Source organism: Eulemur rufifrons, chromosome 14 (assembly GCF_041146395.1).
Source record: "Eulemur rufifrons isolate Redbay chromosome 14, OSU_ERuf_1, whole genome shotgun sequence".
Lineage (NCBI taxonomy): Eukaryota > Metazoa > Chordata > Mammalia > Primates > Lemuridae > Eulemur > Eulemur rufifrons.
Window position 1 is genome coordinate 669,085 of NC_090996.1, and position 26,270 is coordinate 695,354.

General features: G+C 47.5%; 2 protein-coding genes across 3 annotated transcripts; both read right to left on the reverse strand.

Annotated features, from left to right (window-relative positions):
• Positions 1–193: 193 nt before the first annotated feature.
• Positions 194–14,619, reverse strand: KIF22 (kinesin family member 22). 2 transcript variants are annotated; one of them, XM_069485821.1, is made up of 15 exons: positions 14,551–14,619; positions 12,555–12,603; positions 7,563–7,758; positions 6,110–6,237; positions 5,866–6,020; positions 5,436–5,645; positions 5,121–5,351; positions 4,852–5,005; positions 4,586–4,721; positions 2,594–2,762; positions 1,913–2,081; positions 1,456–1,523; positions 556–768; positions 410–469; positions 194–322 (listed from the first exon to the last, which is right to left on the reverse strand). In XM_069485821.1, exons 3-15 carry the CDS (start codon positions 7,622–7,624, stop codon positions 275–277), a joined length of 1,803 nt encoding a protein of 600 aa, XP_069341922.1. In that variant the 5' UTR covers positions 7,625–7,758; positions 12,555–12,603; positions 14,551–14,619; the 3' UTR covers positions 194–274. The 2 variants fall into 2 exon arrangements, with proteins under 2 accessions (XP_069341922.1, XP_069341923.1); XM_069485822.1 differs by lacking the exon at positions 12,555–12,603 and having other exon boundaries at positions 14,551–14,596.
• A 9,421-nt stretch (positions 14,620–24,040) lies between these two features.
• On the reverse strand, positions 24,041–25,504 carry ZG16 (zymogen granule protein 16). Its single transcript, XM_069485643.1, has 3 exons — positions 25,450–25,504; positions 25,146–25,278; positions 24,041–24,356 (listed from the first exon to the last, which is right to left on the reverse strand). The coding sequence occupies exons 1-3, from the start codon at positions 25,502–25,504 to the stop codon at positions 24,041–24,043; spliced, it is 504 nt and encodes a 167-aa protein (XP_069341744.1).
• Positions 25,505–26,270: the final 766 nt, after the last annotated feature.

Genomic DNA, 26,270 nt, shown 5'->3' on the forward strand with positions numbered 1-26,270 from the left:
GGGTTTGAGCTTTTTGCTTCCTTTCGGCCACCGTCCTTTCCCCTCCCCAATCCAGCAGTTTATTTACAATCCTGCGCTGGTTCATGGTCTCCCCAAAATGGCGCCCAAAGAGGTTGGCTGGCGGGGCTCGTGGCCCGCCCCCAGGGCAATTATACCGCGGCCCCGCCCCGCCGTCCCAAAAACCAGACTGCAGCACCGGAGCAAAAACTCTATTTACAACACAATATGCGGTTATACAAGGATCAAGAAAAAAACAAAATGCAGGAGATGGCAGTCAGGAGGGGCCACAGCGCTGGCCAGCGGCGAGACCCAGGATGTTCGCCTGCAACACAGAAGGGAAGGGGAAAGCAACGTTAGAGCTAGGCACAGGCCAGACAGGGAAGGGGCACGGCACAGCCAGGACCTTTACCTTCAGGAATGACTCCATCTGTTTCCTGGTTATGCCCTCCACGAGTTCCAGGTCCTCCACCTGGCAGAACAGCAGCAATGGGGAAAGGGCGTTTAGGGAGTGCCAGGTCTCCCCAGCCCCACTCCATGGCTGCCCTTCCCTGTTACCTGGCTGAAGGGGCCATGGAGCTCCCTCCAGCCCACAATGAGCTGGGCCTTCTTCGGGCCAATGCGTTGTAGGCTGCGCAGATCCCGGGCTGAGCCTTCATTTAGCAGATCCAGTATCTTTTGGCGCCCATGGGCCAGTAGCTCCGGGCTGATCTGTAGCTCCCAGCAGTCCTCAGCCCTCACCTCAGGCTCTGAGGCATCCGGGGACTCCAGCTATGAGGCAAGGGAAGGTAAGTGACAGAAACAGCAGCAAAGTGCTTTGGACTCCTCTGCCAAGACTAGGAACCTAGCACCAGCTACCTCCCTGCCCGCTCCAGCCTGTTTCCTATCAAGTACCCTCCCAAAAATCCTTCCCTCTGGGCTAAACGCTCATTATATGCAACTTGTGAGAGTTAGTAGTACCTAATGGTAATACTAGTTCCTTTCTCATAGAGTTACTGTGAAGATCATTAAATAAGTGTAAAGCACAAAGGACACTTTTAAATCTGGTACCTCATCTCTAAAAAGGAAAGAATAAGCTTTCCTTCACTGCTGGCAATGAATGACCCCCCTTCCCTCCACCCCTCCGTTTTTGGGTAGTTCGTTTTCAGCAGGGGTGTGTGTGTGTGAGAGAGAGAGAGACAGAGAGAGAGATTCCTGTGTGCTTCAGTCGTATTTCCATAAGTTTTCTCTCTTAAGTTTGTGGAGGGCAGGAGCCAGGCTACACACTACCTAATAAGTAGCTACTGAGCGCAGGAGCCATCAGGAAGAAAGGAAAGTAACAGGTAGTGGACACCCACTTTGCTGGGAACATCCTTGTCATCCTTTTACCCTAAATGCAGGTACCATCACTGCATGCAGGGGGTGAGCAAGTTTGAAAGACTTGTGCTAGGTGTAGCCTAAGCCTCCAGCTACTCTCACCTTTCTCTTCCGGCCTTTATTCTTCAGAATATGAATCTCAGTATTTGGGGATGCTGCCTGCTCCTGAACTGAAAAAGTAGGAATTGAGAATTGGAGTCAGGACAGAGGCCACTTTTCACCCTCCCTTGTAGCCACTTGGTTCTCCCCTTTCTGATTCCCCAGCTCCCCTGCACCCTGAGTTAACCTTTTGTTGTGTTTCCACATGCCTTTTCTTATACCTATATTTGAGAGTAACCTCAGTTGGTTTTGCACTATAATCAATCACGTACTTGTCTGTCTACACCATTGTACTAAAAGCCGAGGGCAGAGCACCCAACGCTGCTTCAGATCCTCCCCACCCTCCCTGGGACTGGCATATGGTGGGAGAACACAAGTGAGATGAGGACAGCTGCTAACACTTCCTCCCTTGTGGGAACTCAGTTATCTGGGCCCTCCTGGCCTCTGAAGCCAAACTCACTCAGTTGTAGGGGCATCACCACAGCCTTTTTCAGGGGCTTTGCCGCTGTAACCGTGCGATGGGAAAGGGGTCGGAGGATTGTGGGAGAGCAATTCTCTTTCTCCTTTGGGTCCACAACTTCCTGGGCCAGCACCTTGGCCTCCAGTTCTTTTTGTTTCATCTTAAGCCTCTGTTGGAAAGGATCAGGGAGAGTTGTGACCCAGACCCAACTCCAGGGCAGCTTGAAAGACAGTAGATTAGCAGGGTGAGTATGCAGGGCTAGGACCAATGGGAGAAGCTCCCGGGAGACAGTTAGGGCCCAGTGTAATTAAGGGCTTTCTAATGATTGGGGGATTGCCCAGAGGTGGAACAAGCTTCTTTGGAAATACTGAAGGGAAAGACTGTTCAAGCAGAATCCTCACTTTATGTGGGCTGGGTTTTAGGAAATGCAATGTTTAACATTTATTCCTTTTACTTGAGACATTTTCCTTCTCACCTCCACACATCTGATCTCAATTATTTTTCTAAGTTTAGCTATGTTAAGGACATTGAAGCAGAAGCTGGGGAACTTCCAAAGTTGGGTGAAAACTGAACCCAACTATGGACACAGCCTTTGAGTGTCTTTCCCTGTCTGAGGATCCTAGGATTGCTTCTCAAAGCCAGCTACCACCTCCCACTCCTCCCCCACAACCAACACTTAACCTCAATCTCCAAGTCCTTCTCCTCCACTGTCTTCATGAGCACCATCCGCTCTCGCCTTGGGGTACTCAGCAGAGGGGCCCCCTGGCTCCCTTGGGAGCCCAGCAGACGGTCCAAGTTTAGGAGGCGCTCCAGCATGGCTGGGCCCATGCTGCTTAGTTTCTGCAGGGGACTGAGCAGACAAAGAGGTTACTCCCCACCTACCTCCTCATCACATTCTGTACAACAGGATTCCCCTCATCATGCCTTAACTTGGTATATCCTATGGTTCTAGAACCCCGATGTTAACTTGTTAGGCAACCCTAAACAAGTAAGTCATTTAGCCTCTCTGGGTGCAGTGTCTTCATCAGGTGAAGTAATCTCTCAGGGATGCCAGAAAATCAGATGAGAACAAGCATTTAATGAACACCTGAGTGCCAGGTATCAGGGATTTAAGACATTGCCCTGCCGTGGAACCATTCACTGTCTAATAAGGAAAGTAAGAGACCATGATAAGGTGACAGCAAGGGCTGAGTGCCTATCCATTTGGAGGAGCAGTTGGGGAAAGCTTCACAGAAGTCTTCTTCAGCAGGGATTTGAAAGCCACTGAAGACCTCAACTGCCAAGCCTTCCAAGCCCTTATCTTGCAGGCAGTAGGAAAGGCTTGTTCAAGCACAGTCCTGACTTAATCTGAGCATGGTAATGTCTAACATTCATTCCTTTCACCTAGAATATTTTCCCCCTCACCTCCTTGCATCTGATCTCAATTATCTTTCCCATGATGCCTAGCTTGATTGTGCACCTTCTTTCCTCCACTGGGAACTAGCTCTTGGAGGACAGGAACTGTCCTGTTCTTTATGTACAACTGCCTTAAAGAGCAGGATCAGAAAATATGTGGACTAGAAATCATTTCTTCCCACTTGGCTCACAGAACAAGCAGCTACTCTCTCCCTTATGCTGGGTCCTATCTACCTGGCATCATATACTGGTGTTTTCACCTTACTTCCTCTCCTGAAGTGAGCCCCGCAATGACAGGGTCTGTCTAGGTCTGGTGAAGCTCCAGCTCCAGGCTTCCCCTTACTCAGAGTGCTATTTGGCAGAGAGCTTGCCTGTGTTAAGTTTCTCTGAGTTTGTGCACATAGGAGGGGACTGCTGACAGACAGCTTGGGAAAGACAAGACACAGATGGGGTCACGAGTGAGCAAGCATCTTTTTGTGTGTGGCATCTTCCTCAACACTAGTCCCCTGGGGCAGAGTGTATACTAGTCCTTGGCCTCCTCAGATCACCTCTGTTTAGTAGTTTTAGGATCTATACAGTTTAGAGGTTTTGTTAGGTCCAGCGGGTAGGAACAGGGCAAAGTTAAAACTGCAGCTGGCTCCTTGGAGTTGAGGAGTGGAGGGGAGTCAAGTGCCCAGACACAGAAAGTAAGTCCGCCGAACAGAGGCGACCTGAGGATTAGTATATATTGGGCCATGAGGTGGGGCCATCAGAGTTGGGGCAGGAGGTACACACACAAGGGACTTGGTTTAGAGGCTTTTTCTGGATTGAGGGTAGAAGCAGGGCAAAATTAGGACAGCAACCAGCTCCTTGGAGAGTCACAGAGAGGCTGGGCCCTGACACAGATGGAGAAGTCTCAGTGAGACGTCTCTCTTCGTCTCTTCCACGTCTCCTTTGCTTTGCTCTCATCCTCTGGACCTGAAAGATCTGATCCAGATTACTCCTTGCTCATCCTTGAAATAACTGCCCCAACATTTGCGGGTTTGCTGATGACTTAAAGGGATTGGAAAATGGAAAGGGAGGGGTCGGCTAGGAGCCAAGGCTCCTTAGGTCCCCAAGGCAGCAGCACTGAGGATAGATTGATCTTAGCACTTCAGTGAATTCAACAGAGTAGGATTTTGGGTGAATTCACTGGGAAAGGAGCAAGTTCACAGCGGTCCCTGCTCAAGGATCTGACAGGCTAACCCTACTGCAACTGCACAGCTAAGCCAGACACAACAGGAAGGCCCCACTGCTCACCTGAGTTTCTGGGAGGCAGAGGCTGGGGCTGCTGTGGGCTCAGGGCTCCCAATCTCCTCTTCCTCAGGGCCTCGAGCTCTCTTTGCCTCTGATGGGCCTAGTAGTTCTTTCTGAGACAGCTTAACAGGTGCCAAGACTAGAAGAAGATTGGAGGTGAGTGGAGAGGGATGGGAGGTGGTCAGCCTCTGTGCATATGCTTGGTGGCTTCAGCAAACTCCCTAATTTCCAGACCCAGCCTTTCCACGCCTGCCTCCCCCAGTCCTCACCGTGAAGCTGTAGGCTCTCATTGGTAAAAGGCCGGTTGATCACCTCTTTGGACCTGGCAGCAAAGTTGAGTGCAGAGACTGTATCTAGGTAGAAGCGTCTCTCAGGGGCAATGTTGGCAATGAGGATGCTGTGGGCTGAGCCACCCAGAGAGTCCTGAGGGATGGGGGTCAGGCAGAGTGGATGAGTGAGAAGCCCAGCCTTCCTGTTCCTTGACTGCTATTCCCCAACCAGCCTGAGAGCCTCCTTCTCCAGCTTCTTTTGCCCTGACCTGCAATAGGCGAGTGAGCTTGCTGTCCCGGTAGGGCACACGAGGGAGGCCCTGGTTCAGCGCATCTACCACCTTGCCCAGTACAAAGAGGGAGGTGTTGATGGCTCCACTCTCTTTCAGCCGGAGGCCCTTGTTGCCTGTGCGCCGGTTGTCCTCTGAACCAGCCAAGTCAATCAGGTAGAGTTTCCCCTCCCGCTGGCGAAATGGGGCCAAACGTTCCCGCTGGTCCACCTGGGGGTAAGAACAGAAGTCCCAGGCTGAGTCAGCTTAGGCTCCAGGGGTTTCCCAGGTCCTCACCCTGTCAGTGGGCCTCACCTTGACCAGGAGCACAGCATGACTGCGAGAAGAGCGCTGGTTGAGCCGCGTGGCTCCTACAGTCCGGTTTCGACTGGCTGGTAGGAAGTGCCGCTCAAAATCAGCGAAGCTAGTTATGGGCTTCTGTGTGAGGCCAGGTATCAGGATGTTTCCCCGACAGTCTTCTCGGATCACCAGGTCTCCTGATGCAGGGTCTAAGAGGTCTAATACCTGTTAGAGCAGGGAGAGGTAAGGCCAATTCTCCATACATAGGCTGCTTGCTTCCTTGGGGGATCAGTCTGCTTTTCTCTGCTGGATTCTGAGTTGTACCATCTGCTACCCCAACCTCTGTCTTTCCAGGTCCTCCTCGCTAGGGCAGAGCTTTATGTTCTAGATCTAGGTCTTACTTAGACCCTTTGTTTCTTCCCTCCCAACGAGAATGGGGCCTTACCTTTTCCTGGTAGATCTCCAAGTAGGACATAGTAACAGAGAGGGCCCATGGCCGGCCCTCAGCTCCCTCCTCCCTTGTGAGCTGTAGGAGGTCCATGAGAGCCCGCGGAATCACTCCAGGTTGCTCTGGGCTTCCCAGCATTGTGTGGGTCTTCCCTGGGGAAAGAGTAGAGAAAGCTTTGAGAGTTTCCTCTCCATTTCTAGCCTTTTCTGACCCATAGCTCTTCCCTACCTGGCTCCCTCACCTGCTCCTGTGGGCCCATAGGCAAGCACACTGGCATTCTGTCCTTCTAGCAAGTGCCTTAGGGTGGGCTGCACTGAACCTGCATAGATGTCCTGCTGAGTGCTCCTCTCCCCATAGAAGGCATCAAACCTATAGGCAGGAAGAAAGGAGGGAATTTGCATGTATGTGTTGGGGGGGAGGCGCAGGGATTTCCATCTAGACCTTGGATTTAAAAGAAAGTCCCTATCCCTTTTCTTGCACAAAGATCTTAAAAAGCATCCACTGAACACCTACTCTGTCCTACTCTCTGTGTTGGTGGTAGGAATACGAAGATGAATCTGATGTCCCCGGTCTTGGGAGGTTTGCGATCTGGTGGGTTAATTACCCATACTTTGCTGTGATTTAGGAAACAAAGATGAGAACACACTAGAAGGAATAACTGATTCTGCTCAAGGAGGACAGAAAGAAGGGAAAGAAAGAAATTCTAAGTATCAAGAATAGCACACAGAAAAGACAAGATGTGAAAGAGCAGGGCTTCCCAATCTTTTTCACACGGCAACATGTACAGAACATTGTATTTATACACCATAATGGGGAAAACAGAGGATGCTGCTTAGGACTGGAGTAGATGCAACATACCTGTAGCCCATTCCCTGCACTCTGAGGGAGAAGCTATGGCTTAGGCCACACCTGAGAGTTTAGTACATGTTGAAGGGGATGAGGCTGGAAAGAAACTGAAGCCAAATTGTCAAGGGCCTGGATTGGGAATCAGCAAACTTTTTTTGTAAAAAGCGAGATATTAAACATTCTAGGTTTTGTGGGTCATATGCTTCCTTTTTACAACTACTCAGCTCTGCCACTGCAATTAGAAAGCAGTTATAGACAACATATGAATAAATGATAAAACTTTATTTATTAATTCTAAAAGACTCCTAGTCAGAGTTGACCTGTAGTCTCTGGTTTGCCACCCCTTGGCCTAGAATAACAGGCTAGAGAGTTTGAACTTTAAATTCTCAATGGGATTTTAAAGCAGCTGTCCTTGTGCGTTCTGTCCCCAAATCTTGGTGGTCTTCTGACACTACCCAACTGCCGCTTGGGTTGGGTGGCTGGTCTATGTTCCTCTAACCCTTCCCACATGGCCACCCCCCGCCCAGACCCTACCTGGAGATCCCCTGCTCACCTTTGCCACTTCTTCCTCCCTTTGGGCCTATTTCCCCCACAAGATTGTGAGCAGTAATGTGTGTCTGATTCAGACTCCAGTCTTTCCCTACAGTATCCTGGAAAGGACCTGTCACAGTGGGCACCCATGAACATTTCCTGAATGAACAAATGACAGTGTGGGGAACAAAGTGGTGCTGAGAAGAGAGCAAGGATCCTGGAGAGGCAGGTCTGAGAAACTCTCTGGGGAAGTGACAATGTGAGCAGGCCTAGGAGAGAGAGGTGATGACATGAGAGAAGAGTGGCCTGAACCTTACTGGTATTTGAGAGTCTCCTGGTGGTTCCTCCAGTTGGCAATCTCTAGAGAGCAGCTGTCCATGCCCCGTACACAGGGGGGATCACTTGGTCCGGCTGTTCCATCCACAAATGGCCGCAGTCGCACAGCCACCCTTACTCGAGCTGGAGGTGGGCGCCTTCCAGCCCCCACCTTGCTTAGCCGACAGCGACCAGCTCCTGGAGACAAGATAACTTTTAGGAATGAAGTACAGTGGCAGAGGAAGTGGAGACCAACTTTGCTGGAAGGGCCAGAAGTCACAGCTCACTTCAGGGACGTTCTTTCCACCCTGTTTGTCCTGTGGCCACCCTCAAGCATGGCCCCAGTTCTTTCTCTGCTCCACAAGTAGGTTCAGTGGCATGTAGAGCAGGCTTCTCAGACTGCGGTGTATACACAAATAACCTGAAAAATTTTGTTAAAATGCAGATTCAGCTTCAGTCCCTGGGGAGATACCTGAGATTTTGCATTTCTAACAAGCTCCCTCGTGCTCCTGCTGCTGCTGGAACAGGTTTCGAATTGCCAAGGTTTAAGTAGACCAGCACCTCACAGGGTTGTTCTAGGATTAAAAGAGTTGATATTTGACTCCATCTAAAACCAGACAATGAACTGCCTGACTTCTGTGCCTCTTATTTCTTACCTGGGATTTATAATACATATTTAGATGTATGTACCTATTCCCCCCACCAACTGTTAATGATGGTTTTCTCTTGATGGGGGATTATGTGACTTTATTTTCTATGTTATCCAGTTCTGCAATGCTGTAATATTTGCATTTTTACAAAATAACAACACCATGACGTCTTTGTTTGGAAGGGATCAGGCTGAGGAGTAGCCTCAAGCCCCTTCTGTCCCAAGTCAGTCTGCAAAAAGCACTGATGTGTAATTCTTTTCTTGTAAGTTTTCCACTTAGTTTGCTTCTGATGATTAAACCTAAGTCATTTGGAAAAAAGTATGAATTATTTTTATTATCAGAAAATACAATGAAGATAAAACTTTAAAAAGCCTTTTTGAGGACTAAATGAACAAAAAAAGTCTTATGAGGAGGATAGCATACTGTTTAGCCCTCAGCTAATAGCAGAATTCAAACCTATATCTCTTCCCTTCCAAAAATTTGGTTTTAATGATGATGCCATATTGCCTCCCTATTGCGTATCAATTGGGAAAACTCTTGGCTCCTCCTTGGTGGTGGCAGCAGCTGGTTGCTGGGAGCCATAGGCCTCACAGAAGACAAAAGGCTGATTGGTATATGCTGCCAACACAGAAACAGCAAGACAAAAATGCAGATGGATTTCCCCTGGAAAGAATGTTACAGGTAAGTAAGGCATGCTCATAAGCAGATGGCCTATTTCAAAAACTGAGCCTCTCTTCCGTCATCTGATAAGTGGGGCTAGTAACACCATTTTTCACTTGCTGGTTTACAAAGCACTTGGACATCTAGTTCTCATTTGGTCCTCCTGGCAATCCTGAAAGTCAGGAGCAAGCAGGTAAAAACCCGCAGATACACGTGTGCAGATAGAAAACTGAGGTGCAGAGAGGTTCACTGATATGTGAAAAATGTGTGCAGGAGCTTTCTCTGCCTCGCTTTTACAGGTTTTTTCTTTCTTTTTTTTTTTTTTGGAGAACAGAGAAAGATAGCAGATATAGAAGCACTTAAGGAATCTCAGTGATTAATACAAGAGGAAGAGGTAGGGGAAGTCTGTGATGAGGAATGGTGTAGATTCTCGTCAGACAGAACTGGATTTAAATTCTAGCTCTGGCATTTATTAGCTTGTGGCCTTGGGCAAATGACTTAACATCCATGTGCCTTGGTTTCCGGTCTTGAAAGGGCTTTATGAGGATTAAAAAAAGTAACAGGTCAAATGCCAGCATAGTGACATAGTAGGTAGTTTCACTACGCAAGATAAAATAAAATGGCCTGGGTTCAAATCCCAGCTCTGCCAGTTACAACTAATTAAATAACCTGGGGGGCAAAAGACATGAACAGAAGTTTTTCAGAAGACGACAGACAAATGGCCAACATATGAACAAATGCTCAACATCACCAATCATCAGGGAAATGCAAATTAAAACTACAATGAGATACCTACCACCTTACCCCTATCAGAATGCCATTATTAAAAGGTCAAAAAATATGTGCTGGCATGGATGCAGAAAGACAGGAACACTATTGGTGGTACTGCAAATTAGTACAATCTCTATGGGAAACAGTATGGAGATTCCTCAAAGAAATAAATGTAGACCTACCATTCGGTCCACCAATCTCATTGCTGGGTATCTACCCAAAGGAAAAGAAGTTATAAAAAAGATACCTGTGCTCGAATGTTTGCCGCAGCACAAACCATAATTACAAAGATGTGGAATCAACCTAAATGCCCATTAATTCATGAGTAAAGAAAATGTGGTGTGTATATATACACAAACCATGGAGTACCACTCAACTATAAAAAGGAACGAAACAATGTCATTTGCAGCAGCTTGGATGGAACTGGAGACCATTATCTTAAGTATCTCAGGAATGGAAAACCAAATACCGTATGTTCTCACTAATAAGTGGAAGCTAAATAATGGGTATACATGTGCACAAAGAGATATGAAGGACATTGGAAACCAAGAAGCAGGAAGAGTGGAAGGGTGTTGAGGGCTAAAAACTTACCTTTTGGGTATAATGAACACTGTTCTGGTGATGGGCATACCAAAAACCTTGACTTAAGCAGTACACGTTTGTACTCCCTTAATATTTTGAAATAAAGAAAAATATAAATAAGCTGGGGAGATGATTTTCCATCCCTGTGCCTCACTTTCCTTAACTGTAAAATGGGAATAAATAAAAAATACCTACTTGTTCGGTTGTTAGGGGAGTAATGAAGGTAATTCAGGTAAAAGAGCTTAGAACAGTATTTGGTAAAAGCTCAGTGTTTTATATTCACCCCCCCCCCCTTTTCAGATGAGGAAACCTCAGTATAGAGGGATTAGCTGGCTTGACCATGGTCAACAGCTGCTTAGTGACAGAGCTTCAAATGAAGTCCTCTATGTGAATCCCCAGGCCTCCTTAGCCCTTTCACCTTTGTATCCTCATGGGACCTGGAGTCAGAGACAAGTTCCACTGACTAGTTGTAACCCTGGGAAGGTTATTTAACCACCCTAAGCCTCAGTGGACTCTCAAGCTTCTCTTTATAAAAATAACAGTATCTATCTTCACAAGAATGTGAGGATTCAAAGTAATAATGTACATACGATGTTTACTTTTTTTTTTTTTTTTTTGAGACAGAGTCTCACTCTGTTGCCCGGGCTAGAGTGAGTGTCATGGCGTCAGCCTAGCTCACAGCAACCTCAAACTCCTGGGCTCAAGTGATCCTACTGCCTCAGCCTCCTGAGTAACTGGGACTACAGGCATGTGCCACCATGCCCGGCTAATTTTTTCTATATATATTTTAGTTGGCCAGATAATTTCTGTCTATTTTTAGTAGAGACGGGGTCTGGCTCTTGCTCAGGCTGGTCTCGAACTTCTGACCTCGAGTGAGCGATCCACCCGCCTCGGCCTCCCAGAGTGCTAGGATTACAGGCGTGAGCCACCGCGCCCAGCCTAATGTACATACAATGTTTAGCACCATGCCTGGCAGCAAGTGCTCAATGTTAGCTATTTTTATTATACCCTTTCTCTTGCTACCCACTCCTCAACCCTTGCAGCTTGTTTCTGCCCTCACTATTCCGCTAGGTCACCAATATTGCCAGGTCCAAAAAGCACACTCAGTCTCAACCCTATTTGACTAACCAGCAGTATTCAAGACTCTTGGTAGACACACTTTTCCATGCCATTTACTTTCCTGGTTGTCTTACCGGTTCTCTGTTCACTCCTTGGTTCTGCGAGTCTTAAATGTTTTTCCTAGGCTCCTTCTATCCTTCTCTAGACCAGGGTTTCTCAGCTGGAGCCCAATTGACATTTTGGGCTGGATAATTCTTTGTTGTGGGGCTGTCCTGTGCCTTTACGCTGTTAGCACATACCTACTAGATGCCAGTAGCATCACCCACACCCACTCCCCAAGTTGTAACAACCAAAATCAGTCTCCAGACATCGCCAGTGTCCAATGGGGGAACAAAACTGCCCCCAGTTGAGAACACTCAGATTTATTTCTCGGGCAGGGTCACCTACCCTTGTGGCTTCAATCACCATCTTAAAGCTGATGACTCCTATTCCACAGCTCCACACCAGAGCTCTCTCCTGAAATGCAAATCCACACTAAGAGCAGCTGCCCTGACATCTCTTAAAAGGTTCTCAGGTACCTCAGACTCCACCTGTCCTAAACTGAACCCTTCCCCTTCTCTCTGCAACCTCATCCTCCCCCTTTGCTCATGTAAATGAATGGCATCAACCCCAAAGGTGGGAGTCGTTAATTCCACCTTCTCTCTTACCTCTCACATCAGTTAATCGTTAACATCTATCAGTTCTATTAAATGTCTTTTAAAATATCTCTTGAACGAGTCCACTTCTCTCCATACCCACTGTAGCCACTGCACTACCTTGGTCCAAGATCATCATCATCATCTCAACAGCCTGTGTCCCTGCCTCCAGCCTCACTCCCCTCCAGTCATTCTCTCCCCACTTCCTTCTTTGCATTGAAAGTTCTCGGCCATAATGAATATCCTTCAGTTTTTACAAAACAATGCAGTTCTCTCACAACTCTGAGCCTCTGGACAGGCTGTTCTCTCTCCCTGTAATATCTTCTTCACCACTGCACCGCCCCCAACCCCCCACCCCACAGTTGAGGTGAACAATTAAATCTTAATTCCCCTTAAGAAAAAAATCACCTTACCTTGTAGGCATTACTACCCTACTCCCGCTAAGGCTTTATCAGGTGCACCCACAGCTCTCTTTAGCTCCTCCATCCAAGCACTCATCACACCCTACTGTGATTGCATGTCTGTAGTCTTCTCCAGCTGACTTAACTCCGTGAGAACAAGCTTTCCCCTGGCTCACCTTTCTATCCCCAATGCCTGGCATAGAGTAGGCCCTAAGGGAGTATTTGCTGAACAAATTAAGATTGGCTGAATGAACTAACATAATCATTGACTTGTTCATTTCCCATTTTCATCATAAAAGTGGCTCACTGCCATTCCTGCTCCAGAGCTCCAGTCCAGGGGAGGGAAGGGAGGCACGCATACATAACTGCTTACAGTACCTATCTCTTTCAATGCAAAAACAACCCTGGAGTTGGGCGAGGCTAGTACTTCTAAATTTCCCCTCGCCCACAGTTCCCAAATTTCATTCAGCTTAGCTCTTCTCCCTTTTATTGATGAAGAAATTAAGCCAAGAGAGCATCTTGACCTCTCTTTACATTATAAATAAGAAAACGCTGTTCTTTTCTTCCCAGCCAAAGCCTGGCAAACTTCTATCTAACCTTTGAAACCCACCTCAAACATCACTCCTTTAATGAAGAACTCCCAGAATAGCCAAGGGTTTAATTCAGATTTCACACACTCTATAGCACTTTATACTTATCTCCCATTGTGTTTCATTACATTACATCTGTTTATGTGACAATCTATTGAAACAGACTATAAGCTCCTCTAGAGAAGGGGCAATATTCACTCAAGCATTTTTTTTTTTTTTTTTTTGAGACAGAGCCTCACTCTGTTGCCCAGGCTAGAGTGCCATGGCGTCAGCCTAGCTCACAGCAACCTCAAACTCCTGGGCTTAAGCAATCCTACTGCCTCAGCCTCCTGGGTAGCTGGGACTATAGGCATGCGCCACCATGCCCAGCTAATTTTTTCTATATATTTTTAATTGTCCAGCTATTTTTTTTCTATTTTTAGTAGGGACGGGATCTCACTCTTGCTCAGGCTGGTCTTGAACTCCTGACCTTGAGCGATCCTCCTGCCTCAGCCTCCCAGGGTGCTAGGATTACAGGCATGAGCCTCCGTGCCCGGCCCACTCAAGCATTTTTATGATGTCTACTATGTTCCAGACACAGTGGGTTTTGGAAGGGGGAGGGGAGGTTGTGCACAGCAGGAATACAAAGTACTCGGGCATCATGAGCAGAGTCTAGAATCAGACTGCCTAAGAGTGAGTTCAGGCCCCAATATGTATTAGTTGTGTTAACTTCAAGCAAACTATTTAACCCATCTGTGCCTCAGCTTCCTCATGTGTAAAACAAAGACTATAGTAGTAACTACTTCATAGCATTGTGTGGCTATTAAATGGTTCATCACCATAAAATGCTTACAACTGTGCTTGGCAAAGGCTCAAGAAATGTTAGGCATTCTCCTAAATATCTGTTTCCCCACAGGGCCTAACAAACATTAAGGGGCTCAAATCACTGAGCAAAAGTCAGTCTGCAGGAGGAGAGGCACATGTAAACAAATACAAGATTTCGAGTGTCCTGACAGCCGTTCCAACCCCAAAATACCATTCACTTCCACGGCTGGAGAGGAAACAGTCCCTTATTTATCTTTTCTGTGATCTCTGCACATCTTATGCTGTCAACTCACGCCCAGCTGCAGCCCGGTCTGAATCTCAGCCTGCCCTCCTGCATCTCTCAGGGTCCTCTCCGCGCCCAAACACCACGTCATACCCAAAACCCTTCCCCTAAAACATGCACCCATCTCCTTGCTTTTTGTCCTTACAGTTAGAGCGTTAGCCACTTTTCTTTTGCTTTCTCAAATTATCCAGAGATGGGGTCACTGCCCCTATTTTACAGACAAAGAAACTGAAGCTCTCAAAGGAAAAGTACGCCGGACTCAAACCAAATGCTTGGGCCCGGAGGCCCTGGTGTACGGACCCTAGCAGTGAGGAGGAAACAGGGAAGCGAGGCGGGCTGGCGAGCTTGCGGCCCCCCACACTCCCCTTCTCCCCGCCCCCGCGCCATTCTGGCCTCTCCCGGACGACCCACGGAGCCCAGATCAGACTCCGACGCATTACTCCACAAGGCTCCAGACCACTGGTGCTCTGCCTCGGCCAGGCCGGGCTCGCGTACCTGAGGTCGCCGCGGCCGCCATCTCGCGTCGCCTCGGCTGCGCCTAGGCCCCCGCGTCTATTCCAGTCCTCCCTTTGGCCCGCCTCTCCCATTCGAATTCCCCGGTGCCCCGCCCCGTCTCCTAGGCTCCCCCAATCACGGCTAGCTGCCGCCGGAAGCCCCAGCCGGCTCAACGCTCTCCCGCCCTCTAGTGCTCGCCTCCGGGTTCCTCAAGAAAAAGTGTCCCCGGGCGAGGACGCATGCGCGCACGTTGGCCGCGCAGCCAGTAAGAACTGGGGACGCGCTCGGGCGCAAACCAGGGAGGCCCAGACGTTGGCGACGGTGGCGGTTGGGGATGCTGAGCGCCGCCTAGCGTCGGGCTCCTTTTACCGTCAGGCTTTCGGGTTTCCAGCCGTAGATTTGCAGTAAGTGGCGGCTTTTTGCAGGCACTTAATCGATTCATCCAAAAATTTCCCTGCTACAGAATATAATTTGTGCTATTGAGTGACAATGTTACAGCAAGTGTTACAGCCGGTGGTCCTGAGGACAAACCGAGCCGCACACGGAGAGTCGGACAATCAAGGTTTATTCGCCGGTGGGCTCAGAGGGGTCTCGCCACCAAATTCTGAGCCCCCTCTACCCGAGTTTTCCCACATTTATTAAGTTGGAGTGGTCTGAGGGGTGGGGTCTCAGATGGCTAATGCCCGCCAAGTAATAGGTTAGTTGATGTGTCAGGTAATAGGCCAGTATTATGTTGATGCACCAGGTAACAGGTTTAGTGATGTACCAGGTAATAGATTAGTTGATGGGCCAGGTAATAGGCTAGTATTATGCTGATGGAGGTCTTCCATGAGGGGTGGGGGTCTCAGGTGGTTGCTGTGCCAAGTAATAGATGGGGGTTTTCCTTATCACTACTGCCTCAGCCTCCCGAGTAGCTGGGACCACAGGCATGTGCCACCATGCTGGCTAATTTTTTCTACACATTTTTGTTGTCTAGCTAATTTCTTTTCTATTTTTTTTTTTTTAGTAGAGACGGGGGTCTCACTCTTGCTCAGGCTGGTCTCAAACTCCTGAGCTCAAACGATCCTCCTGCTTCAGCCTCCCGGAGTTCTGGGATTACAGGCTCTTTACATTTTTGCAAATCTAATATCTGGCTTAAGAGAAAAATAACTGGATTCTCATACCTGCTTCTGCATTCAGTTGTGGTGTCACACATCCAATAGTCTCTTGAAAACACCATATATTTGAGAAAAAAATGCAAGGGAAAACGTCAAGTGACAGTTTTATTGTGAACATAGATTTGGCCTTGCAGATCCTCTGAAAGTGTCTCAGGGACCCTCAGAAGTCCCTGGACCACACTTTGAGAACCACTCACTTTGGCAATTGGCAGTTTGGTCTTCCTTGCCCTTCAGAAAGGGCTGTTCAGGTTTTCACATTGTTGTCAGTTCCCAGATATTTGGTAAAATACCTGCCAGAAATAGTGGAAAGAGCATAGATAAAGTAGCTAGGACTTCTAAGTTTGAATAAATAGTTTAGGTACAGGGTTTGGGTGCCAGGCCACCAGGTACCAAATTTATCCTCTTTGTGCCTCCATTTCCTCGGATTTTAAAAGGGAATAATGGCTGACTCAACCTCCTAGGGTTGTTTTAAGGATTCGCATTTGCCTGGTAGAAATTAGGGTGGTTAAACACCTGATATTCAAAGAAAAAGAAACAGTTAACTATTTTAAAACTAACTTTCAAACTAGACTTTTTTTTTTGAGACAGAGTCTTACCCTGTTGCCTGGGCTAGAGTGCCATGGCGTCAGCCTAGCTCACAGCAACCTCAAACTCCTGAGCTCAAGCGATCCTCCTGCCTCAGCCTCCCGAGTAGTTGGAACTACAAGCATGCGCCACCATGCCTGGCTAATTTTTCTATATATATATATTTTTTTTAGCTGTCCATATAATTTCTTTCTATTTTTAGTAGAGAGGGGGTCTCGCTCTTGCTCAGGCTGGTCTCGAATTCCTGAGCTCAAACAATCTGCCCGCCTCGGCCTCCCAGAGTGCTGGGATTACAGGCGTGAGCCACCACGCCCGGCCTTAAACTAGATCTTTAAGAAGCAAAAGAGAACAGAGGAGAGTAGAACATAGAGTTTATGCCATAAAAATTAGAAAGAGAATAGTGGATGAGGCAGATATTTCTGTTCTTCAAGGCTGGAAGAACAAATGGCGGTCATCTGGGGTGAGAGGCATAGCAACAGTGATGGAAAAGACAATAGAGGCCCCGGGGTGTCAGGTGGAGAAGAAGGAGTCCTCAGAGAGATAATGGAGCACCATGGGGGCAGGAAACCGTGCCAGTCTGCCCCATGTGGACACCGTTTTCCTTCAGTTCATATCCTTTTCTGTAACAGCCACACTGGCCAGGCCCGGGCACTGCCAAAAGGGGCTCAGTTCGGGTCCCGCTCAGCTGGGGGAACAGTCCACAGGCAGCTGTCAATAGAAGGTCCTTTCCTGAAATCACTGAGATCAGCTTTGGTGGCTGCTGTGGATGAGTTGATGCTGCAGTCCCCAAACCCCAGGCTGCACAGCACCTATCTGTGGCCTGTTGGGAACTGGGCTGCACAGCAGGAGGTTGGCAGCGGCTGAGTGAGCCAAACCTTCATCTGTATTTACAGCCACTCCCCATCACTCCCATCACCGCATAAGCTCTGGCTCCTGTCAGATCAGCTGCAGCGTTAGATTCTTATAGGAGCACGGAACCTACAGTTAATTGCGCAGGGAGGGATCCAGGCTGCGCGCTCCTCATGAGACTCTAATGCCCGATGATCTGTGTGGAGCTGAGGCGGTGATGCTAGCGCTGGGGAGCAGCTGCAAATACAGATTCTCATTAGCAGAGAGGTGTTTTTTTTTGTTTTTTTTTTTTTAGACAAAGTCTTGCTCTGTTGCCCAGGCTAGAGTGCTGTGGTATCAGCCTAGCTCACAGCAACCTCAGATTCCTGGGCTCAAGCGATCCTACTGCCTCAGCCTCCCGAGTAGCTGGGACTACAGGCATGCGCCACCATGCCCGGCTAATTTTTTCTATATATATTTTTAGTTATCCAGCTAATTTCTTTCTATTTTTAGTAGAGACGGGGTCTCATTCTTGCTCAGGCTGGTCTCGAACTCCTGAGCTCAAATGATCTGCCTGCCTCGGCCTCCTGGAGAGCTAGCATTACTGGCGTGAGCCACCATGCCCGGCCAGCAGAGAGGTTTGACTGCACAATAAATGTAATGCATTTGACCCATCCTGAAACCATCCCTACCCACCCCTGTTTGTGGAAAAATTGTCTTCCATGAAACTTGTCCCTGGTGCCAAAAAGATTAGGGACCTCTGGGTTAATTGATGTGTTCATTGGAATGGTGAGGCTTGCTCCTCAGAAGAGAGGAAAGTATATTAATTAAAACTGTCAACTAAAGAAAAACTCTGGATTTTAAAGAAATAAAGTTAGTTTTATTCAGAATCTTACTGAGGATTGCGATCCAGGAGAGTCTTTCTGGGACTTTCTGTTGGGCTGCTCTAAAGTAGTGTTTCAGCTGGTGGCGGCCGTTCTGCACGTGCTCAGAAGGTACATCAAATGTGCCCAAAAGTTACATTAGAGCAAAATCTCATCGAAGTTTGGGAGTGAGGGTACCGCTGGTTATAGATTACAGAGGCATAATCACTCATCCTGTCAGGAAGCCAAGGGCTGAGATCACTGAACTTACCTTTGCTAAAAATGCAGTGATTCGAGCAAGAGACTCGGGAACCTGTGCTCTATCCTGCTTGTCCTCCTCAGGGCATTTGCCCAGAGGATGCGCTGTCAGGAGTCAGGGGCTTTGGGAAATTCCACAGGTGAGGAATTTTGTAAAATTCTGCTGACAAGCAGAATGAGCAAACGTGGTTTCTTACATGTGCTACTTTGTCTCACAAAACAAAACAAAATGTAATCCCTAGAGCAAACATTTTCAAAACATAGTCTGGGGACCTTTGCCACTGCAAAGTTAGAACTGTTTTCGTAATAATACTAAGATGTTATTTGCCTTTTCACTCTTTATTTTTTCATAAGTGTGCAGTGGAATTTTCTGAAGGCTACATGGTATGTAACATCACAACAGATTGAATGCAAAACAGGCCAGTCTATGGTTAAAAAAAAAGTCGAAAGAGTGGTTGCCTCTTAGAAACTGGGGGCAGGAAGTGACTGGGGAGGGCCCAGAGGGAGTTCTCTGGGTGATGATAATGTAATATCCTATATCTTGGTAGGACTTTGGGTTACACTGGTGTATACATTTGTCAACACTCATGTGATAGAAGCATGACAGGGTTTTCCAGCTGTGCTCCTTGCGATCGTAGCAGTTTGTCAGGAGTTGGGATGGGTTGCTTTGGGGGGCAGATGGGAAAGGGACGGGCAGAATAGGTAGGGCTCAGGGCACTGTAATCCCACTTCACCCAGAACAACTCTGCTTTTTTTTTTCTCTTTGCACATTGGAATTCCTTATAAGATTTTGTTTCTAAGAAGTTTGATAATCATGGATTCATGAAAAATGCCCAGGTGTTGACATCAGAAAGACCTGGGTTTCCTACTGTTTGTGACTTTGGACAAGTAATAGCATTTAGCCAAGTGCCTGACACATCATAGGTACTTAATAAATATTTGTAATATAACTGAAGAAATGTAACTCTTTTGAGCTCTGGTTTTGTGCTAAGTCCAAGAGATCTCATGTTCTTTGGCTTTACCAACATTTGCCACGTTTGTGGATGAGCTTCCTTTTCATGGCAAACTGAAGCAGAGAATAGAAAAAAGATTTTTTTGCTCAGGTTTGTTCAGTTATTAAATACCAGGGAATGGGCAGGAGTGTAAATTTGGTGATGGGGGCAACAATGGTTTCTGACATCTGCCCTGTGACTCTCATACCACCCACAAACATATCAACTGCTTTCTGTCTTGGTAACTTCATTTGAAAACTGGGAATAAGAATACAACTTTGCAGTAGGATTCTTGTCATAATTTAATGATGTAATTTTTGAAGGATACCTTAGCTCCTTAATGTTCAATAAATGTTAGTTGCCTCTTCCATGCTTCACCTTTTCCTCTGTTTTCTCTGAAATAACCCACCAAACATGTATGACTGCTAATATAGTCTTCCTTACCTATGTAATTCTTATATGTTCTCCCATATGCCCGACGTTAGTAATTGATTTGTATTTGCTCTCTTTTTCCAGCACGTACAAAGCTCAAATTCATGATACTCCCAGGATTGTGCTTTCATTAGCTGCTGGACTTGAACTTATTGGGCCAAAAATTCTTTTCTTTATCTTTTCTTTTCTTTCTTTCTTTTTTTTTTTTTTTTTTTTTTAAGAGATAGGGTTTTGCTTTGTCAACCTAGCTGGAGTGCAGTGGTGTAATCTTAGCTTGCTGCAGACTCAAACTCCTAGGCTCAGGTGATCCTCCTGCCTCAGCCTCCTGAGTAACTGGGACTATAGCCATGTGCCGCCATGCCCTGATAATTTTTCTTATTTTTCTGTAGAGTTGCGGTCTCACCATGTTGCCCAGGCTGCTCCCAAGTTCCTGGCCTTAAGTGATCCTCCCGTGTTGGCCTCCCAAAGTGCTGGGATTACAGGTATAAACCACCATGCCTGGCTAAAAACTTTCTTGAAACACTTGAGCTGTAGTATAAGGGGAGTCCTCTGCTACTCGAAGAGCTGGGTTGTGTTGGCGGTTGCTGTTTAGGAATTTGACCTCAGCCGTCTCCTGGATTGACTACATCAGTTTGTGCGGGTTGAGACTTCGCCATTCTAGGGGCTGCTCAGGGGCCTGGCCCCGTGTTCCCTTGACATGGCCCTCCCCGCTCTGCTCTGAAGTGGGAGCTTGAGGACTCAGTAGCAGCCACTGGAAGGAGTCATAGTTATATCACTCAGGTTGGTGACCTCACTGGGGGTCTAGGGGAATTCTTTTCGAGAAATGCCTTTCAACTCCAGGTTATCAACAGAGGAGCTGTGAGCTCCGTTTGTAGCCGGTGGGTCTCTGGGCCGTTCATTGCAGGCATGTTCGAGACCACGCCCTCCTGGAGGAGGCCTCAGACTCCGGCCAATCCAGGGATGCCCCATCTCAGGCCATCTCCGGCCGTGAGACCTCCTTCCCATGCACACATCCCAGTTACCCCTGCATGACAGTTAGTCGACAGACAATGAGGCCAATTATTTTTATGTAACAATAAATTTTTAGAATTTAGAAATCTAGGATGTGATAGCTAGGTAGGTCTTAGAGAGCATCTGACTCAAATAAGCTCATTTTACAAATGGGTAATTGAAACCCAGAGAGGTTAAGAGATTTGGCTGAGATCATACAGCCGAGTGAAGCTAAACGTTAGGTTTCCTAAGTCTCTGTGCAGTACTAAGTCAACATAACTCACCATGACCCATGATAACTAGGTGCCTAACGTTATTCAGTAATCCTTTTACCTGACTGTGGTCAGCAAAATTCTTCATTCCCTGCCATTCTCTCCTGATTTCCCACCCCAGTCCTCCTAAATGGTATCAGGTATGACAGTTTGTGTGTCAGCTTGGCTCCATTTTGTTAGGGTATGACATAAGTGATTCAATGTTGATGCTGATAACTTTCACAAAACTAAACTATAACTTTATTCATTTAAATTTTCTTATCTTAAAGTTTCCAACAACTGCATAAATCATCCCCTTCAATCTCCTCTGAGACCTTATTCTATCACTTTTCTCCTCTTTCCAGAATCTTCAGCTTCTTCCTCTACTCCTCCTTCCTCTTCAGCATATTAATATAAACATGCTCATGTCTCTCCCATCTAGGAAAAAAAAAACACCCTCCTTCCTTACATTCCCCCAAACTATGACTTACTAACCTATTTTCTGGCATTCTAGAGCCAAACTTCTTGAAATATTAAGCTCTTACTGCCTGTATTTCCTCACCGCCCATTCATTCTCTAACCAGTTGCAGCCTGGCTTCAGCTTCCCCCAACCCACTGAAACTCTTTGTGAAGATAATTATGACCCTCTGATCGCCAAAGCCTGTGGAAACTGAAATTGTTCTTTTCTTGACTTCTCAGTGGCATTAGCCACTCCTTCTTGACATTTCTCTCTTCCCTTCCAGCATATCATTCCTTTGCCTCCCAGACCACTCCATTCTCTGATTCTTTAACTGATTCCTCTTCTCTGCACCAACCATCAAAACATTGGAACTGGAACACCAGTTCCCTAGCCCCCTAACTTCAACCTTTTCATTTTATATGCCCATAGTTTTCTAGAGCAACTTCTACATCCATCACATGAACTTCGTTGTGTTCATATGCTGATAACTCTCTCTCTCTCTCTTTTTTTTTCTTTCTTTTCTCTTTTTTTTTTTTTTTTTTTTTTTCTTGTGAGACAGGGTCTCACTCTGTCACCCAGGCTGGAGGGCAGTGGCCCAATCATAGCTCACAGCAACCTTAAATTTCTGGGCTCAAGTGATCCTCCCACCTCAGCCTTTCAAGTAGCTAGGACTACAGGTGTGTGCCACCACACCTGGCTAATTTTTTACGTATTTCTTTTGTAGAGACAGAGTCTCACTATGTTGTGCGGGCTGGTCTCAAACTCCTGGGCTCAAGTGATGTGATCCTCCCACTTCAGCCTACCAAAGTGCTGGGATTACAGGTATGAGCCACCATGCCCGGCCACTGATGACTCCTGAGTCTAAGCCCCATATCAAACCTGTATCATTCCCAAATCCTGTCATCTGTGACAACATGGATAAACCTGGAAGACATTATATTAAGTGAAATAAGCCAGGCACAGAAAGACAAATAGTGCATAATCTCATTTATATGTGGAATCTAAAGAAGTTGAACTTGGCCTGGCATTTAGCAAGTGTTTAAATGTTTGTTGAATAAATAAATTGGTTGGTTGAATAGATGAATAACACAGGATAAAAACCAAGTAGTAAAGAGGAAACAAAGCAGCAATTTTAGGACTGTTACTTTAACATTAGATTTAAATGTTTTCTGTGAATACAGTATTATCACAATGTAAAGAACCTAAAGGGCAAAAAAAGAATTGTTTAGAGAGAACCAGAAAAGCTTTGAATTCACATTGAATATGCTACTTGTGTACAATATGTGAGAAAGGAAACTGGACAATGGGAGTTGCAGTAATAAGAGTCATTTCTTTTATCTAGGCCTAGACTGAGTGGGACTGAAGTGACCTGCTGCTATGATCAGAGGCCTGGCTTTCCTAGCAGCCACATGCTAGACTTCCCTCCAACTCAGGCAGCACCAGAAATGAGATTGACTAGGTTGTAGAGAGGCCCTTTGCTTGACCAAACAGTTAATGCTAAATGTTAATATTTAGCATTCAAAAGTTTGGGATTGCACTTTGGGAGGCCAGGGCAGGAGGATGGCTTGAGGCCAGGAGTTGAAGATCAGCCTGAACAAAATCAAGAGCCTATCTCTACAAAATATAGAAAAATTAGCTGAGCATGGTGGCATGTACCTGTAGTCCCAGCTACTCAAGAAGCTGAGGCAGGAGGATTGTTGAGCCCAGGAGTTTGAGGTTGCTGTGAGCTAGGCTGATGCCACAGCACTGTAGCCCAGGTGACAGAGCGAGACTCTGTCTCAGAAAAAAATTGAACTAAAAAAATAAAACAAAGAATTTAAGAAAAGCTTCACTCCCAAATATTCTTCTGCCTAATGTTGGATCTCAACCAGGATATACCACAATTACATCAGAACTCAACAAGTCTAAAAGCTAATTCACTTTTCCTTGCTTGTGCCCCATCTCAGAGAATGATATCCCTCCCTTCTCAGTTGCCCTGAACTCTAAGCAACCCCTTGTGTTCATGGCAGCCCATGATGAAAACCTCCCCACCTTGGAATTTCCTTTTTGGAGCATGGTGTTGGCAGAGTGTGTGCTGTGGAGGAGGTGATGGCTTCCGAAGGAAAGAATCCCAGTTCTGAGAGAGCTAAGCAAGGACAGCAGGACTTATGGGTGAAGGTGGGGGTAGGGAGGGCCTTGGGTACAAACTTAGGCCAAACTTCAGGAGTTTGGGAAAGAACAAAGGATAACAGTCCAGCCACCTCTGTATGGTGACTGGGTTCAGGTCAAGAGAGTGAGGTGACAGCCTTCTGGCAGGGAAGCACTTTCCCAAGGGGGGACAAGGGGAAAGGGGAGCTGGCGAGTGGGACATCTGGGGTTTGGGCAATCAGCCACAGTGAGGAACTCCAGTTTGGGTAAACATTCTCGGGAGCTTTACTTGATAAAGTATAAATAAAAGCCCAAGATTCTCACACCTCTCTCCCTCACCTTTCCACTCTTTCCAGATTGACATCCAACAGATAGCCAGAAATGAGATGCCTGTGCCCCTGCCTGAGTCAGGAGGCAGATCCCAGCTGCAGACGCCCAGGGACACACCAGTGTTAGCCATATTCTTTTATTGAGCCATTTGGCTGGGGGTTGGTGCTGAGGGCATTCTCACTCCCCCCACAGCGTCCCACCAAGAGCAGGCCGGGGCTCAGCAGCTGCTGCAGTCACTGGGGTAGACGTCCCAGTGCAGCCCGATGGCGTCGATGGCAGCGCCAGCTCGGCCACTGATGAATCGGAGCACGGTGTTGGGGTGCAAGGGGACAGCGTTGAAACTCGTGCCTGTGTCTTTCCCAAAAGGCAGGTAGCGGCCCTTGTCCGTCACAAAGACCAGCTTTCTCAGGTAGCGCTTGTACTTGCCAGACACCTGGATCACTGACTCCCCGGAGTGCAGAAAGATCTCCTCCAGGTCTCCCAGGGTGCCACCCACATAGTCACTCCACACCTTGCCATAGCGCACCTGGAGGCTGGGGCAGGGGTGAGGAGGGAAGGAGGGGAGACACTCAGTAGTATTGTCAGAATTCAGGACCTCTTGGCCTATACACTGAGACCTTCAAACTGGTGACAGGGACGACAAGTCTCCAGCTAGTCCCACAGAACGTGAAGGCTGGGTGAGCCCTAGAAGGTCACACAGGGAACTCCAACTTCTCATTTTGCTGACAAACAGGCTCATAGATGCAAAACAACTTGCCCAGAGTCACCCCAACAGCAGCAAGCGTTGGAGCTTGAATTTGAAAGTCCAGGCTCCTACCATGACCCCACACCCCACTTGGAAGCTGCGAAGGATTTTCAAACACCTGAAAGGCTCCCGTGTGGACAAGGGAAGAGGCTTGTCTGTGCTGTCCCGGAATGCAGGCCGGGGATCAGAAGGAGACACGTTTGGGTTCCGTATGTGATGGAATTTTCCAACTACGTGAACGGAACGGGACTATCTCAGGGGAGGCAACAAGCAAAGATGGAGGATATTGCAGAGGTGAGGATATTGCAGAGGAGGTTGAAATCTCAGAGCGGGGCTGAACTGAACAACTTCCAGGCCTGGAGAGTTTATGGTTATGTAATTTGCCAAGGTCGAGTGTGTTGAGGGAGGTGGGGGTGCAACACAGATCTGGAGTCCAAGTCCTCTGACTACTTTGACCACATCGTTTTATACCTGTGACTTGTTGATTGAAACAGATGTAACTCAAAGTGCTTGAGAACTTCCCAATTTAGTAAGATCTTGGAGGGTCCCCAAACCACAGAAACTGAAGGAATCTTACCCCACGATGTAGAATCTGTTGACTCGGACACGTATGGCAGTGATGGGGCCGTCCAGTTGGTTGCCAGAATGGGAGAATCGCTGTCCTCCGCCACCTCCATACTCCCCGTTATAGGAGGAGGACCTTGCCTCGACTGGGGGGTACGGTAGGAGTTAGGGGGAGAAAGCCCTGGAAGCTACTTCCCCCACCACCCCTGTCCCTTCCACAACTCAGTTCCTATGACCCAAGCCGGCCTCTGGAAGCCTTGGCCACACCAGTGCTGGGGCTGCCTTCCCACCCCCCAGGCTCCTGGTGTCTCACTCACTGGCATTGGCGGAGGCTGAGGCACAGAGAAGGGCTATGAGAGCAATGGTCAACATTCTGAGGCTGGAGTGGGAAGAAGGGAGAAAAGGAAGGTTTACCCTTTTCCCTCTAGACTCCACTTACCCAGGCGTCCCCGACCTCTGGTGTAGATTCAGGCTTCTTGGTCCATCAACTCAGACCCAGCAGACCCAGTCTTGAGCTTAGAAAGGACTGTCCATAGTCTACAGTCCTGTTCCTCCCAGATACTGTCTTCTATGTCCCTAACCCTCTCTCTCTCCCTTGGCCTGGCTGTAGCCAACCCCTCCTCTTCCCTCCCAAGCCAGAAGATCAAGTCTAACCCTCTATCTGAATTAAAGCTGCGTCAAGCCCCATTTTATTCTGGCACAAAGCAAGAGAGGAGCTTTCTAAAGAGGAAGTAGAGGACGTCTCCAAAGCATAGAGATATTAACTTTACTAAACCATCTGAGCACAACCCAACTGCCTGTAGTAGATTGTGGGGCGTCTGGGGCATAGTTTAAATCCTTAGTCTCTTGGTCTCAAATCAGAAGGAAAGGAGCATTTTAGAGGCACCTCTGCATCCCCTGGGGACTGAGGGTGGTGATAGAAGAGACTGTGCCCACACCAGTATCCTAGCAGTCCTGGTGGGACTGGGAGAGACAGAGAAGTTCCAGAAGGAGTTGGGACGAGCTCAAGACATCAGATCCCAGGTGCCTGGTCTATTATCATCATTTGTCTCCACTAACACAAACCTGGCCACTTCCATTCCCCTGATCATCCCAGGTGTCCCCAGTCCTCCAGCTGAGACCCAGATATCTTTGCATC